The sequence below is a fragment of the Rana temporaria genome, chromosome 1 (genome assembly GCF_905171775.1).
Source record: "Rana temporaria chromosome 1, aRanTem1.1, whole genome shotgun sequence".
NCBI classification, from domain to species: Eukaryota; Metazoa; Chordata; class Amphibia; order Anura; family Ranidae; genus Rana; species Rana temporaria.
This window is the reverse complement of record NC_053489.1, coordinates 303782942-303798156: the sequence shown is the minus strand read 5'-3', so window position 1 is coordinate 303798156 and position 15215 is coordinate 303782942. Positions and strand designations below refer to the sequence as shown.

General features: G+C 40.8%; 1 protein-coding gene across 1 annotated transcript in view; it reads left to right on the top strand.

Annotated features, from left to right (window-relative positions):
• FREM1 (FRAS1 related extracellular matrix 1) overlaps nt 1–15215 on the top strand; it is a 213905-nt gene that overhangs the window by 40596 nt on the left and 158094 nt on the right. Inside the window, exons 4-7 of the mRNA XM_040358513.1 lie at nt 1092–1393; nt 2666–2865; nt 11697–12020; nt 13566–13674. Of these exons, the coding sequence (XP_040214447.1) occupies nt 1092–1393; nt 2666–2865; nt 11697–12020; nt 13566–13674 (935 nt within the window). The remainder of the gene's footprint in view (nt 1–1091; nt 1394–2665; nt 2866–11696; nt 12021–13565; nt 13675–15215) is intronic.

Here is a 15215-nt window from a genome sequence, read left to right as displayed (position 1 = left end):
GTCGAGTATGCAAATTAGCTAGATACGCGAATTCCCGAACATACGTGCGGTCAACGCAGTGAAGTTACAACGTTTACGTTAGCTTTGCGAGGCGTAAAGTTGCCTCTGCTATATGAGGGGCAATCAATGTTAAGTATGGCCGTCGTTCCCGCGTCGAAATTTAAAATTTTACGTCGTTTGCGTAAGTCGTCCGTGAATGGGGCTGGACGCCATTTACGTTCACGTCGAAACCAATGACGTCCTTGCGACGTCATTTGGAGCAATGCACCCTCTGATATTTTCCGGACGGCGCATGCGCAGTATGTTCGGCGCGGGAACGCGCTTAATTTAAATGCTCCACGCCCCCTACCCGGCTAATTTGAATTAGGCGGGCTTGCGCTGGGTGATTTACGCTACGCCGCCGCAACTTTACAGGCAAGTGCTTTGTGAATAAAGCACTTGCCTGTAAAACTTGCGGCGGCGTAACGTAAATGACATACGTTACGCCACCGCAGAGATACGCCGGATCTACGAGAATCTGGCCCAGAGTTTTCATTATCATTAGTGCATATTATAGACCAGTGGTCTTCAAACTGTGGACCAAGGGCCAGATGTGGCCTTTTTGCTTGCTTTTATTCAGCCCTTGGGGCACTATTTCATCCGCTGATACCAACAATGGGACATAATTCCTCACACTGACACCAATGAAGGGGCACTATTCCTCCCAATGACACCAACAATGGGGCACCATTTCTTTCAATTACACCAACAATGGGGCCCAATGACACCAATGATGGTGCACAATTCCTCCCAATGACACCGACAATGGGGCCCAATGACACTAGTGAGGGGTACAATTCCACTGACACCAATGATGAGGCCCAATTACTGCCACTGAAACAAACAAAGGGTTGTTATTTTTTTCCACTGAATTCTACTCCCAATGGCCACAGTCCATTCCCCCTAAAGTCTGAAGGACAGTGGCCCTATGCTTAGAAAGTTCGGAGATCCCTGTTATAGACAAAAGAAACACATTGCCAAATATTGAGAACTGTATGATTGTCCTATTATTTTTGTAAAAAAATCTAAACATAAATATGCTATTTTTTCAGGTTTACAGAAAATGAAACCATTACTGAAAACTTTATACTGAGGGTGAAGCTAGTTGAACCAGACTGTAACATCATAAACTTGGGACCCAAGAAACTGGAAGTAACAGAGTTTTATGGGCTGTCAAATGTTATTGATAAGAACATATTAACCTTGGACTATGAAAAAAGAATGAATCTGGAGTGCACTATTCGAGTGGCCACTATAGAATCTCATTTGCCAGCTCATGGACAATTGGTCACTGGAGATCCTGTGAAAGAGCAGCCACGAGGAGACCACCCACCCAGTTACTTCAGTAGCTCCCGTAAGGAAAACAAAATATTCAGGCACTTAGAGACAATGGATATTTTTTACAAAGTGAACTCAATAAGAATAGTGTTTTACAGCATTGATTTTAAAGCGGAGTTCCAGCCACAAACATTTTATTTTTAAAGTCAGCAGCTACAAACACTGTGGCTGCTGACTTTTAATACGGACACTTACCAGTCCAGGGAGCCCGCGATGTCGGCCCCCTAAGGCCAATCCGTCCATCGGATTGGGTGCAGGCGCCACCATTCTAACTAAGGGAAACCAGGAGTGGAGCCTTGAGGCTTCACTTTGGATTTCCTACTGCGCATGTGTGAGTCGCATGGTACTTTGTGAATGGCCAGCTTGTTTTCTGGGACACACACGTGCCAGAAAACAGCATGGGGGGCTCACCGCACAAGAGGACATGACGTCCTGCACTGTGGTCCGGCTGGAACGGAAGAACACTTAGTACTTCAGAAAACGTGAGTTAATAAAATATAAATAAAGAAATAGTTAGCCAAAAAAGTCTATGATCTGTCAGTTAGATGTACAACAGCTAGCTGTTCTCATAAGGAGATTCACATGTTTGTATATTCTTTAGAAGGTAAAAGTCAAATAGTCCACATTTATGTTGTATTGATGCACAATATCTGTATGTGGTCATATTTTAGTCCTCGGAGTCTAGAGGTAGAGTCATGTTAGAGGGAATTAGGGTGGTAGATAGCCCCTTAATTATGGAAAAGGGGATGGAGGTTCCAAAAGAAATGGAAAGGTCTGGTTTAATTTGATGTTTTGTGCCTTAGAAAAAATGTTGATGCTGGTATGGAATTAGGAGGGATCACATGCAGTTTTTTTTTTATTTAAGAGATTCTTACTAATATCCATACCAGATCTGGAGGGTTTGGTATGAATTTTGGGAGGAGACCCCTTTTAATTGATTTCGTTTTTTTATACTATCCCTCCCCCCTTCTTTTACATTCACCTGTCAAATAAAGATCTCTGGTAGATATATAGAAGATAGCAGAGCTGAAGATATTCTTTGGTGCAGCTCACAGGAAGTAACAAGGACACTGCATTATTGGCAAGATCAATAGGTATTTTCAGTAATTACTGAAAATGTTTTTAGCTTGGGAAAAAAGAAAATGAATGCAGACACCACATCTAAGACTGTATGCTGAAACATTTTTTTTCTTGGGTTTAGTTATCCTTTAAAGAAAATGTTCAAAGAATTTCAGGAGTACATGTTTAGCTCTGCATAAGAATGAAAAATGTCATTGTATTTTTTCAGACCAGAAGACGGGTCCATTGTGCAAGCGTGGGGACTGCATTCCAGGGCTGAATAAACTGACAAAGACCATAAAAACCAGTTGTGAGGACTTTCTTCTGATGGGTATCAGGTACCAGCACCTAGATCCGCCATCACCAAGCATTGATTATATTACCATCAGGTTGGATCTTATTGACACAAGAAGCAGATCCTTGTACAAGGTACTGTGTTACACAAAATAGATAGTTAATGTCTGAAAGTAAAAATTTTAATATAAGAGAAATGACGCTGCTCTACCCTCTGTAAAAAAGTGCTAATAGTGCTGTGCAATGTTATTCCCTGAAATCCCACAAGCTCTCCCACGAGATTGCACTCACTGGATACTGTTGACCACTTAGGAATACCCCTAGAATGGTAAAGTAGCACATATAATCTTATTCCGCTTCACATCCTCCTCTGGTCACAGTAGTCCCAATGTTCACCAGAATGGAGGAATCATAATAGATAATATAGTGCAGTATGCCTTTATGCCTTTAATTAAAATTGTGGCGAAATACATAAAATATATTGCACTCACATATAATGGTGCACCCCTAGCAGGCTGATGACTTGGCGATGGTGTTGTACAGGAGCGCTCGCTGCTCAGAACCAGTCAGAAGCCAGCGTGCATTCCAGTTGGTGGAAATTGCGTCACTGAAATTTCCTGTCCCTATGCGTTTTATCGTTTCCCGGACACAACCACCTGTTTGCACAGATTGTAACACATATGGTGAGTTTTACACCAGTGGTCAGTGGAGTATTAGTCCTTTACATCTGGGTGTTTGCCCATTATATTGACTGTTAGTGTAGTGCTTTCTTTTGTTGATGGTCATTTGTAGGAAAATAGATCAGTGGTATCAGTGATTATTTACCTGAGAGAGAGGATGCGCTGTTGCTCTCACCCCATTGGCTTAGACTATGCTGGGTGACATTGGTTTTAGAATTATGGCGTATTTTTAGCAGAAGACTACCTGAATGGTATTTGGGTGTCATTAGACTATGTTGCTATGAAGTGATGTTTGGAAGAAGACTGGATCGGGATAGCTGGTTATCTTATGTGAAGCAGACCAAAATGTAACTGAAAGGTGTTCCGTCTCCACTCTCTAGATTTGCTACATTAATACCTTTTAAAAACAGAAATGTACACATAATCAAATTAACGTAAATCCAAAAAAACACAGGGGTTGTCCTTATTCTAGGATGGTGGGCAGAGCCATGGAAATTGTGGGAATTACATTTTAATTCTTAAGTGCCATGAACTCTAAAACAATGTCTTCTATTTAGGTCCTAACTCTTTTCAAGGACTTATGTTTTATGTAACTATATCCAGCCACCCTGCTGCTGGTGGTACTCTTTTTCCAAGTTTTCGAAGCATAATTGGCTTTTTCAATTAATTTCTTCTTCTCATAATACGATTGATTTACTAAAGGCAAATATTTTGGTCCTTTTGCAATAGAAGTTGGACTTTACAAAGGAATTATCCCTAGAGCTTAGTGGATGTGGTGAACTTTCACTCCGCAAAGAATACCCAATCATATGCAAGGAAAAACATGATTGGATGATGAAAGTCAGCAGAGTTCCACTTTATTCATGAAACTGGAGAAAATTCCTTTGCGAGTTATTTTGGCTTCTAGTGAAATGTTGGGCTTAATTTGATGACTGCTAATTTTTACTGCTGCCCACATTATTCTTAGAATTATTTGTAGACGCCAACATTTCAAAGGAAGCAATTCTTTTCCTATCTTGCTTCTTTATTTTCAATCTTTCACATCTTCAATGAAAGACAACATTGCCATAACCTAGAAAAAAATGATAATTGCACTTTTAGATACATGAGTATATTTGAAGATCTCTGTAGATCTTTACCCTCTTTCAGTTGCCTGTCTGTGTTGTATTAGCAAATAGAAAAACGAAAACTGGATAGCCGCACTCCAAAATAACTTAAAGTTGTCTTTATTTTTCAACTGTACACACACAGTCACTGCAACCAACAGAAAACAGGATGGCCGACGCGTTTCGCACTTACAGTTAGTGCTTAGCCATGGCTCATGACTAAGCACTAACTGTAAGTGCAAAACGCGTCGGCCATCCTGTTTTCTGTTGGTTGCAGTGACTGTGTGTGTACAGTTGAAAAATAAAGACAACTTTTTTAAGTTATTTTGGAGTGCGGCTATCCAGTTTTCGTTTTTCTATTTGCTATCATCAGCATTGCCAGCACCTTGGTAGTTCAACAGCCCTTGATTGCTCACGGGGCTCACCTGGAGCGGTGAGAAATTTGTCGGTTTGTCTGTGTTGTATTACTTGACTGCTGGATTCTTTGTTGCTAAAAAAAATTATCCAAGGAGGCAGCTTTATTATTTTGATGGCTTCACCATCAACTCTTAATTTAGCATTTTTTTTCTATTGCCAAAACTTAAATTTTCATGATATTTACCTGACATCCCATCTTTTCACTCTGTTCTTTAACTTTCTCTATGAAGCTGTTGATATCCTCTATATTTTCAGCATTGAACATAAGGGGTTATTTACAAAAGGCAAATTCACTTTGCACTACAAATGCAAACTACCAGTGCAAAGTGCACTTGAAATTGCAGTCGCTGTAAATCTGAGGGGTAGATCTGAAATGATGGGGAAGCTCTGTTGATTTTATTATCCAATCATGTGCAAGCTAATATGCTGTTTTTTATTTTCCTTATATGTCCCCCTCGGATCTACAGCGACTGCATTTCCAAGTGCACTTTGGATTTGCCTTTAGTAAATAACCCCCATAGTGTCATCAAGACATCAAAGACTGTTGATGTTCTTTCGACAATCTTGAAATCTCTATCATCTTTCTCTCTTTTCTCTAGTTATGTTCAACATACAGGTGGAATAAGTATAGTGACAGTATGCAGCCTTTACCAATATTGAACCAATCTTTATTCCTGTTTTCTGTCATAAATGTGGCTTCTAGTTAACAGTTTCTACATAAAATGAATGCAACAGAGTTGAAGGCTTTGCTGTATTCAGTGAATCACATGATGATCTTCTTGTACTCCTTCTTTTTTTCAACGATCTACCATGGAAAAATTTGCAATAATGTCTCTAGTTCCTCTGCCTTTTCTAAATCCAGCTTGTACAACTCGTATTTTTTTTTAAATTTAGGATCCTTAAGCCTCGTACACACGATCAGTCCATCCGATGAAAACGGTCTGAAGGACACTTGTCCTAGGTTAACCTATGAAGCTGACTGATGGTCCGTTGTGCGTACACACCATAGGTTAAATAACCGATCGTGTCAGAACGCGGTGACGTAAAACACAACGACGTGCTGAAAAAAACCCGAAGTTCAATGCTTCCAAGCATGCGTCGACTTGATTCTGAGCATGCGCGGGTTTTTAACCGATGGTTTTGCATACTAACGATCGGTTTTGACCTATCGGTTACCATCCGTAAGTTTAATTTTTTAAAGCAAGTTGCCATTTTTTTTAACCTAAGGTTAAATAACCTATGGGGCCTACACAGGATCGGTTTGGACTGATGAAAACAGTCCTTCAGACCGTTTTCATCGGTTTAACCTATCGTGTGTACGAGGCTTTAGTCTACTTTGATGTGTGGTGCCAAGAAAAGTGTTAGTTTGAACAGACTTTCAGGTGTCCTTTTTTGTTGTTGGAATAGAAACTGATCTATTCCAATCTGTCATCCACTGAGTATTTTTACAAATTTGTTGGCATTTGTTCATCAGCACTTTGACCGATCCTCTTTCACAAGTTGCAGTATCCTATAGCCTTTTCTTTTTGGCATTGATCTCCGTGTCAGTATGGTGATATTTTCCATCAAAGAAGGGTCATCTATGTATCTGGCCTCAGAAAAAGTGTATTGGTTATTGATGTCTTTATTATAAAGGTCTTTTATATATTCTTCTATCTTTGCTTGTTCTTAAATCTCAGATTTTCTTTAAACATACATAATCAAGGCTGAAATTTTGTTTTGGTTTTAGGATCCTTGGGCCAAATCCTCAAAAGAGATACGACGGAGTAACTGCTGTTACTCCGTCGTATCCCTGGTCCTAACTATGGAACTGATCAGTTTCCCATAGTTAGGACGAAGATCCGACATGTGTAATTGAATTACACTGTCAGATCTTAGGATGCAGTACCGCATCCGCCGCTGGGGGCATTTTGCGTCGAAATGCCGCCTCAGGTATGCAAATTAGGACTTACGGAGATCCACAAAGCTTTTCAGCTTCGTTTTTTCTCCGTAAGTTTTATTTTGCAAACGCAAAATTAGGGCTGCTTTTACAAGGTGTAAACTGTTTACAACTTGTAAAAACAGACCTTTCTTGCTCGCGACGCGATTCTTTTTAAATTTCAATTTTTTTTTTTGGCGCCGTATCTTTTTTTTTACCCGACGCAACTTTATTGTCCCGTCGCAATCCACAAAGCCCGACGTAACGTAATTTCGCGCTATGCACGTCGGGAAAATGACGTCACGAGCATGCGCAGTACGGCCGGCGCGGGAGAGCGCCTCATTTAAATGGTAATCGCCCCCTGGAGAAGAGGAACGCCTTGCGCCCGGCCGGATTTAAGTTACACCGCTCAAAATTTCTAGGTAAGTGCTTTGTGGATCGGGCACTTAGTTAGAGATTTTGCGGCAGTGCAACTTAAATGGAAAAAGTTACGTTGCGCCAGGTTTTTGAGGATTAGGCCCCTTGTTTTTTCAGAATTATTCCTATCTTTATTGTCTTTACAAATGTTGCTGCAGTAAGGGTTTTTGCTCACCCCTTTCCTTTACTGGGCCTGGTCCTACTCAACATAATCTGATTGAGCTATCCTAATCAAGTCAGACACATTCAAATACCTCCAAGGTCAGATCAAGAAAATTAAATAAACTGGGGGATTCATTGAGACAGCATCCCATTTTATGTAACAGTGTTAGGAAAACGAACAGTTAGGGAAAATGAAAAAAGGGTGACAATTGTGTGTAATAAGAAATCTTTAAAAAAAATAAGAGAAAAAGTAGAGCGGATATAGGATTGGGAAATAGGAAAAAATAAATAAAAAAATGGGGGAGGATCATAGAGAAAAAAGGAATTATGAAAAAAAGGGGTGGAGGTTCAAAAAGAAATGGAAAGGTCTGGTTAAATTTGATGTTTTGTGCCTGAGAATTTTTTTTGATGTTGGTATGGAATTAGGGGGATCACATGCAGTTTTTTTTATTTAAGAGATTATTATTAATATCCATACCAGATCTGGATGGTCTAGTATGAATTTTGGGGGGAGACCCCACGTCATTGACTTTGTTTTTTAAACTATCCCTCCCCCCTTTGTATACATTTACCTGTCAAACTGAGATCTCTGGTAGATAGCTAGAAGATAGCAGAGCTGAAGATATTCTTTGATGCAGCTCACAGGAAGTAACAAGGACACTGCATTTTTGGCAAGAATGTTGGCAAAATTGTGTGTAATGAGAAATCTTTAAAAGAGATAAGAGAAAAAATAGAGGGGGTATAGGATTGGGAAATAGGGGGAAAAAAGAAACAAAAAGGGAGGAGCATGGAGAAAAAAGTAAAAGATTACCTGTATGGCAGTCCAGGAATTAAAAGGCTGAAATGGAGTATTTAGGACCTTGAAATAGATAACAGTCTAAGAATAATGGAATAAGCAATGGTAGCAGCTTAGTGGCATTTAAGAGATAGGACACCTTTGATCAGTATAATGGTGGATCAGGTAGCTTTAAAAAGGCTACAAATCTTTATATATTTTCTCAGCTGGGCAAATCATTTAAAATCATTTAAAAACTTTCTGTGGTTTATCAGTCAGTGGACACTAGTCATTCCAAAAGTATTATTATATCATGAAGTAAATCCAGCCATTTGACTAGATTAGAGACCTAGGATGAATTCCATTACCTATGTATTGCCTGACGAGCAGCAAAAATGAACATTTTTTTAAATAGACTTTTTGGATGCAAATAGAGTTTGTGGGCTCATGAAAATGAATGTCACGTTAGGAGAGTTTACTATATTTTCTTGGTAAACCTCATTATATAGATGAATAAATTTAGCCCAGAAACGTGGTTGACTCTCCCACCAAATGATTACTTTGGTCTGTATTAGGTAAGATTTATTACGGTAATGCATGAACATGTATGAACAGATTTGGGAAATAAAGCATATTGTTTAAATGATATTAAAGTGTTTGAAACATTGTAGCTAAAGTATTTATCATATTATGGTTGTTTATTTGTTTTCTAGTATTGCTTTACATCTGTCAGTAATCTATTCATCCAGATGGTGCTTTACTAAATATTTGTTATAATATAGAGAAATATGTGTATTTGATGACAATGAAATCCTTTTTTTTGTGAAGCACATAACAACATACTGTAGAATAATATATAGGATTTTAGGGCCAGATTCACAAACGAGATACGACGGCGTATCTACTGATACGCCGTCGTATCTCTGTTTCTAACTATGCGACTGATTCATAGAATCAGTTACGCATAGCTAGCCCTAAGATCCGACAGGTGTAATTGAATTACACTGTCGGATCTTAAGGATGCAATTCTAGGCCGGCCGCTAGGTGGCGAGGCCATTGCGGCTGGCGTAGAATATGCAAATGAAGACTTACGGCCATCCCCGAACGTCCCCGAACGGCCCGTCGATCTAAATCTACGTAGTTTCCGTCGAGTTACGCCACGTAACACTAGGGCTGAGCCCTAGTTCTCTTAAGCCATGGTAAGTATGGCCGTCGTTCCCGCGTCGAAATTTAAACATCAACGTCGTTTGCGTAAGACGTCCGTGAATGGTGCTGGATGCCATTTATGTTAACGTCTAAGCAAATGACGTCGGTGCAACGTCAGTTAGCGCAATGCACGTCGGGTAATTTACCCGACGGAGCATGCGCAGTACGTCCGGCGCGGGAGCGCGCCTAATTTAAATGGGACTCGCCCCATTTGATTGGGCCTGCCTTGCGCCGGACGGATTTAAGTTACACCGCTGCAAATTTCCAGGTAAGTGCTTTGTGGATCGGGCACTTAGGCAGAAAATTTGCGGCGGTGTAACTTAAATCGGAAAAGTTAAGTTGCGCCCGCTGGTTGTGAATCTGGCCCTTAGTGCCTTGAAAAAAGGATGCCCTGAGTAGGATTACGTAAGTTGGTAATATGTATTCAAAGTGTAAGGCTGATTTACAAAAATCTCAACAAAGATAACTGGGGCAAACCAAAGCAGATGACACCATCAACCAATTAACCACCTACAGCCCTTAGGATGTACCCTAGGTCCTCAGGTGAAAGTGGTTATACCAGGATGATATCATTCTTATCATGATATCATTTTTTTAAAGTAGGCTTTTCTATAAAAGTAATCTGGATGGCACTACAGCCACCCAATGGCTTTTACAGGGCACGGAAGGGCCTTCCTGCTGCCTTTCTTGGGCTCTTCTGTTCCACCGATATGACCTTTCGCATCGAAAGGATACTGAGGAATGGGAGGAAGTTCCGTTCCTCCTACTCTGTGACATAAGAAACCAAAAGCAATGAGGATTTTTATCACTTTTAGTTTCAGCTGGTTGTTTACTAGCCATTGCCAGTTAGTAAAACACCCGATCAAACTGATCTCATTTTGATCAACTGATTTTGAGGGCATAAGAGAGATGAGGGGTCTAAAAGACCTCAGATCTTTTAGTAAAGGGTACCTTTCTCCACCCAGATATTCACAAGAGATTTTGTTCATTCTTTGTGATAGCAATACAATTGAAATAAAAAAAGAAACAAAGGAACAATGGTTTTTTTTTTTTAATAAAGTACATAAATGTAAAAATAAATTGTCCCATCTCCCGTGTGCATATGTAAACAGTGCACCACACGATAGTTCAGGATTCCATTTAGAACCTTGGGGGACAGGTTGATAATTGTGACATCAATCTTGACAGAGAAATCAGGGGAAGAGGCACATATTGGAAATATTGTGAGCTCAATTTTGGATAGATTGAGTTTGAGGAAGTGGTGTGAAATCCAGGCTGATATGTCTGTTGGTAAATTAGTGATACGTGAGGGGACTGAAGAAGTGATTTGAGGGGTAGCGAGATAAATTTGGGTGTCATCAGCATAAAGAGTAGGTGTAGATTGAGAATAGGAGAGGTCCAAGAACAGAACCTTGGGTGACCCTGACAGAGAAAGGAAAAGGAGAGGAGCAAGTGAAATTGTATGCAACGCTGAAGGTGCGATTGGATAAGTAGGAGGAGAAACAGCAAAGAGTACAGGAGCCCAAAATAGTGAAGAGTTTTGAGGAGGGGGGTAGTTTACTGTGTCAAAAGGCAGCAGAGAGATCCAGGAGTACAGAATAGTGTCCATTGGCAGAACGTTTGTGAGTTTTAGAAGAGTAGTTTCTGTGGAGTGTTAAAGGCTAAATCCAGACTGAAGGGGATCAGGAAGGTCAGTCTGAGGCCCCGTACACACGACCGAGTTTCTCGGCAGAATTCAGCCAGAAACTCGATCGGAGCTGGATTCTGCCGAGAAACTCGGTTGTCTGTACACTTTTGGCCGAGGAAGCCGACGAGGATCTCGGCGAGGAAATAGAGAACATGTTCTCTATTTCCTCGTTGTTCAATGGGAAATTTCGGCTCGCCGAGATCCTCGGTGGCTTCACAAGGAACTCGATGAGTAAAACGATGTGTTTTGCCCGTCGAGTTCCTCGGACGTGTGTACGGGGCCTCAGTGAGGTGGCCACTCAGTTGGTTGTAGACTAGTGCATGTTTTAAAAAGTTGTGGAAGATGCCAGAAGAGATTGAATATGAGAGTAAGAGAGTGAGGGATAAAGCCAGAGTGTGACTGCAGCATATGCGAGGTAACAGGGTCCAAGGGACAGGTGGTTTGGTGGATGTTAGAAAAAAGTTTAGCAAACTTGTATTTAGTGGTGGGGTTAAATGATTGTACTTGTGGACATGGAGTTTTATATGGGGTAGGTTTCTGCGCATTAGGGATCTTCTCATGAATTTTATGACATTTAACTGAAATATTTTTCTTGCAGTCAGAGCATGCCTGGATTCCTGTTCACATCCAAAATGCAGTTCCCAACCAGATCCCCAAAGCTGCCTTCATGTCAATGTATATTTTGGAAGTGGATCAGTTTATCCTTACTCCCCTGACTACAGCAACACTTGATGCAGAGGATGGAGAAACCCCAAAACCTTTACTGGTCTTCAACGTCACAGATCCTCCACGAGAAGGATACATTACCCATCTTAATGACCATACCAAACCTATTACCTCCTTTACATGGCAGGATCTCAATGATATGCTTATAGCATATCAGCCACCTAACAGTAGTCACACCGAAAGAAGAACTCTGGAGGTAAGAAACGACTGATAAGCTGTGGAAATATTTTGTTGTCTCTAAACAAAGGCAGAACTCCTTTATACCAATCAGATATAAAAGGCACACATTCATAGACTGGGAGCAGCAAAGCAGCACAAGTAGCCAGTCACTTGTGCTGCAGTGCTCATGTGCGAAAAGTGACAAAGAGATGAGCTAATCAGTCTGTTACTTCTTGTTTACTATCCAAAATCCTAGTTGCTATTCCTTAAAGGGTTTGTAAAGGTAAAAAATGTTTCTCCTAAATAGCTTCCTTTACCTTAGTGCAGTCCTCCTTCACTTACCTCATCCTTCCATTTTGCTTTTAAATGTCCTTATTTCTTCTGAGAAATACTCACTTCCTGTTCTTCTGTCTGTAACTACACACAGTAATGCAAGGCTTTCTTCCTGGTGTGGAGTGTTGTGCTCTACCCCTCAGGACGCCCACTAACACACAGCTCCTTTCTCTATCTGCAACGTAGAGAGCGTCCTGACTCTCCTGTAGTCCAAGGGAGGGGGCAAGCACGACACTCCACACCAGGGAGAAAGCCTTGCATTACTGTGTGGAGTTACAGACAGAAGAACAGGAAGTGAGTATTTCTCAAAAGAAATAAGGACATTTAAAGGAAAATCGAAAGATGAGGTAAGTGAAGGAGGACTGCACCAAGGTAAAGGAAGCTATTTAGGATTTTTTTTTTTACCTTTACAACCCCTTTAACCACTTTCTGCCAGTGGGATCCATCTCTTTATTGTGACCCTAATGCTGGGCGCTGGAAAAATGGGCTCCCACAGTGATCACTGTGATTGGCTCCCCATCCTCCACCAGCACCCTTTCTTTACTGTGTGATCATATGCATATATGTGACAGCAAGTCATAAAGCTTACCTCTATGCTGTGAAATATATGTGTGCAGCTGGTGGGAAGAAATTAACCGCAGTAGAGGAAAATCCGGCTATTTTGCCTTTGTCAGGGATGTACTATGTGGCAGTTTTGGGTAAATTTCAGGGTTGGATGGACAAAAATAATTAAGCCTACAATGTTTGCATTCTCACATGTTTCACTCATAGATGTTTTCATCAGATGGTGCAAGGTATAAACACCCTATAGTGACTAAAAGGCTTCACATATTTAATTCAGCATTTGGAATATTTGGCTTAAACATAACAAACATATTTTTGACTAAGGATAAATATGCTGTTGTTATCTGATGTTGGTGCTCCAGTATAACATAATATGTTTTAGCCCTGTCATTGCTGTACCTGAAAAAATGAAAAATAGAATATATTTAGCCATGCCCCATTGGCAACACGTGTGCTTCCCTACATTTTCATCTGGATCCCCTTGTACAGATATTTAGTGTAAGAAAAAGTGACAGTGTAGGGTAGTCAAAAGTTACTTTATCAACTATTTCCTAATTGTACATATATGTTCTCCACCTATGATTTATGCTAATGCATTGATTGCAGTTTAACCAATAATATTTGTTATAACCTTTATCATCTTGTAAAACCTGCTAATTAAACCTATGAAATTATCCTTCTGTAGGTGGAGGTTGAAGTTCATGATTTCTTTTTTGAAAGGAGTTTGCCTATCACGGTTCATATATCAGTTAGAACTGCTGAAACAAATGCCCCTCGAGTATCCTGGAATATGGGTGAGACTGATTTTCTCTGTATAGAACATGAAATGTTTTAACACAAGACTATTATAGAGGGCTAAATTAAACTTGTATCAGATCATAATAATAATTAAATGTAAGACCCCATCTTTTTTGCTGTCTTGTTCAATGGGGAAATTTCCCTTCACATCCTTTCCTGGGAACAAAGCAGGTAGTAAGAAGAGAGTGGATATACTCTCCTATGAACCACCATATACCCATATCCCACCCCATGATGTATCATATTTTAATCTGAGGGTTTTATGTTGCTGTAGGGTATAAGGGTACAGCCATTTGTATCAGGTTTTTGCTACTATTAGTAATTTTGTAATTTTGTAGTGTATGAACAGTTAAGCCCCCCCCCCCTCTTTTTTTGTATGATTTAAGCAGTCTTTTGAGGAACACCTGACGCTTCATATATTGTTACGCTCTTGAACTACTATTCTGATGACAGGGTGGCTTTTCTTTTCTCATTTTTCTGCTGACTAATTTTTGGGCTTTGCAGGCAGGAATTTCTACTTGAGCTATATACACTGCCCAAAAAAATTTAAGGAACACTTTGAAAACATATCAGATCTTAACGGGAAAAAATCTCATGCTGGATATCTATACTGATATGGACTGGGTAATGTGTTAGGAATGAAAGAATGGCACATCTTTTGATGAAAATGAAAATTATCCACCTACAGAGGGCTGAATTCAAAGACACCCCGAAAATCAAAGTGAAAAAATTATGCAGCAAGCTCATCCATTTAGCTGAAATTTCATTGCAACAACTCAAAAAGGTCCTCAGTAGTTTGTATGGCCCCCAAGTGCTTGTATGCATGCCTGACAACATCAGGGCATGCTGCTGATGAGACGATGGATTGTGTCCTGGGGTATTTCCTCCCTGATTTGGACCAGAGCATCACTGAGCTCCTGAACAGACTGAGGTACAACCTGGTGGACCGAAACATAATGTCCCAGAGGTGTTCTTTTGGATTTAGGTCAGGTGAGCGTGGGGGCCATTCAATGGTATCAATTTCTTTATCCTCCAGGAACTGGCTGCATGCTCTCGCCACATGAGGCCAGCGTTGTCGTGCACCAGGAGGAACCAAGGACCCACTGCACCAGTGTAGGGTCTGACAATGGGTCCAAGGATTTCATCCCGATACCTAATGGCAGTCAGGGTGCCATTGTGTAGCCTGTAGAGGTCTGTGCATCCCTCCATGGATATGCTTCCCCAGACCATCACTGACCCACCACCAAACCGGTCATGCTGAATGATGTTACAGGCAGCATAAAGTTCTCTGTGGCTTCTCCAGACCCTTTCACGTCTGTCACATATGCTCAGGGTGAACTTACTCTCACCTGTGAAAAGCATTGGGCACCAGTGACGGACCTGCCAATTCTGGTGTTCAATGGAAAATGCCAATCGAGCTCCACAGTGTCCGGCAGTAAACACAGAGCACACTAGAGGACGTCGGGACCTCAGGCCACCCCCATGAAGTCTGTTTCTGATTGTTTGGTCAGAGACATTCACACCAGTGGCCTGCTGG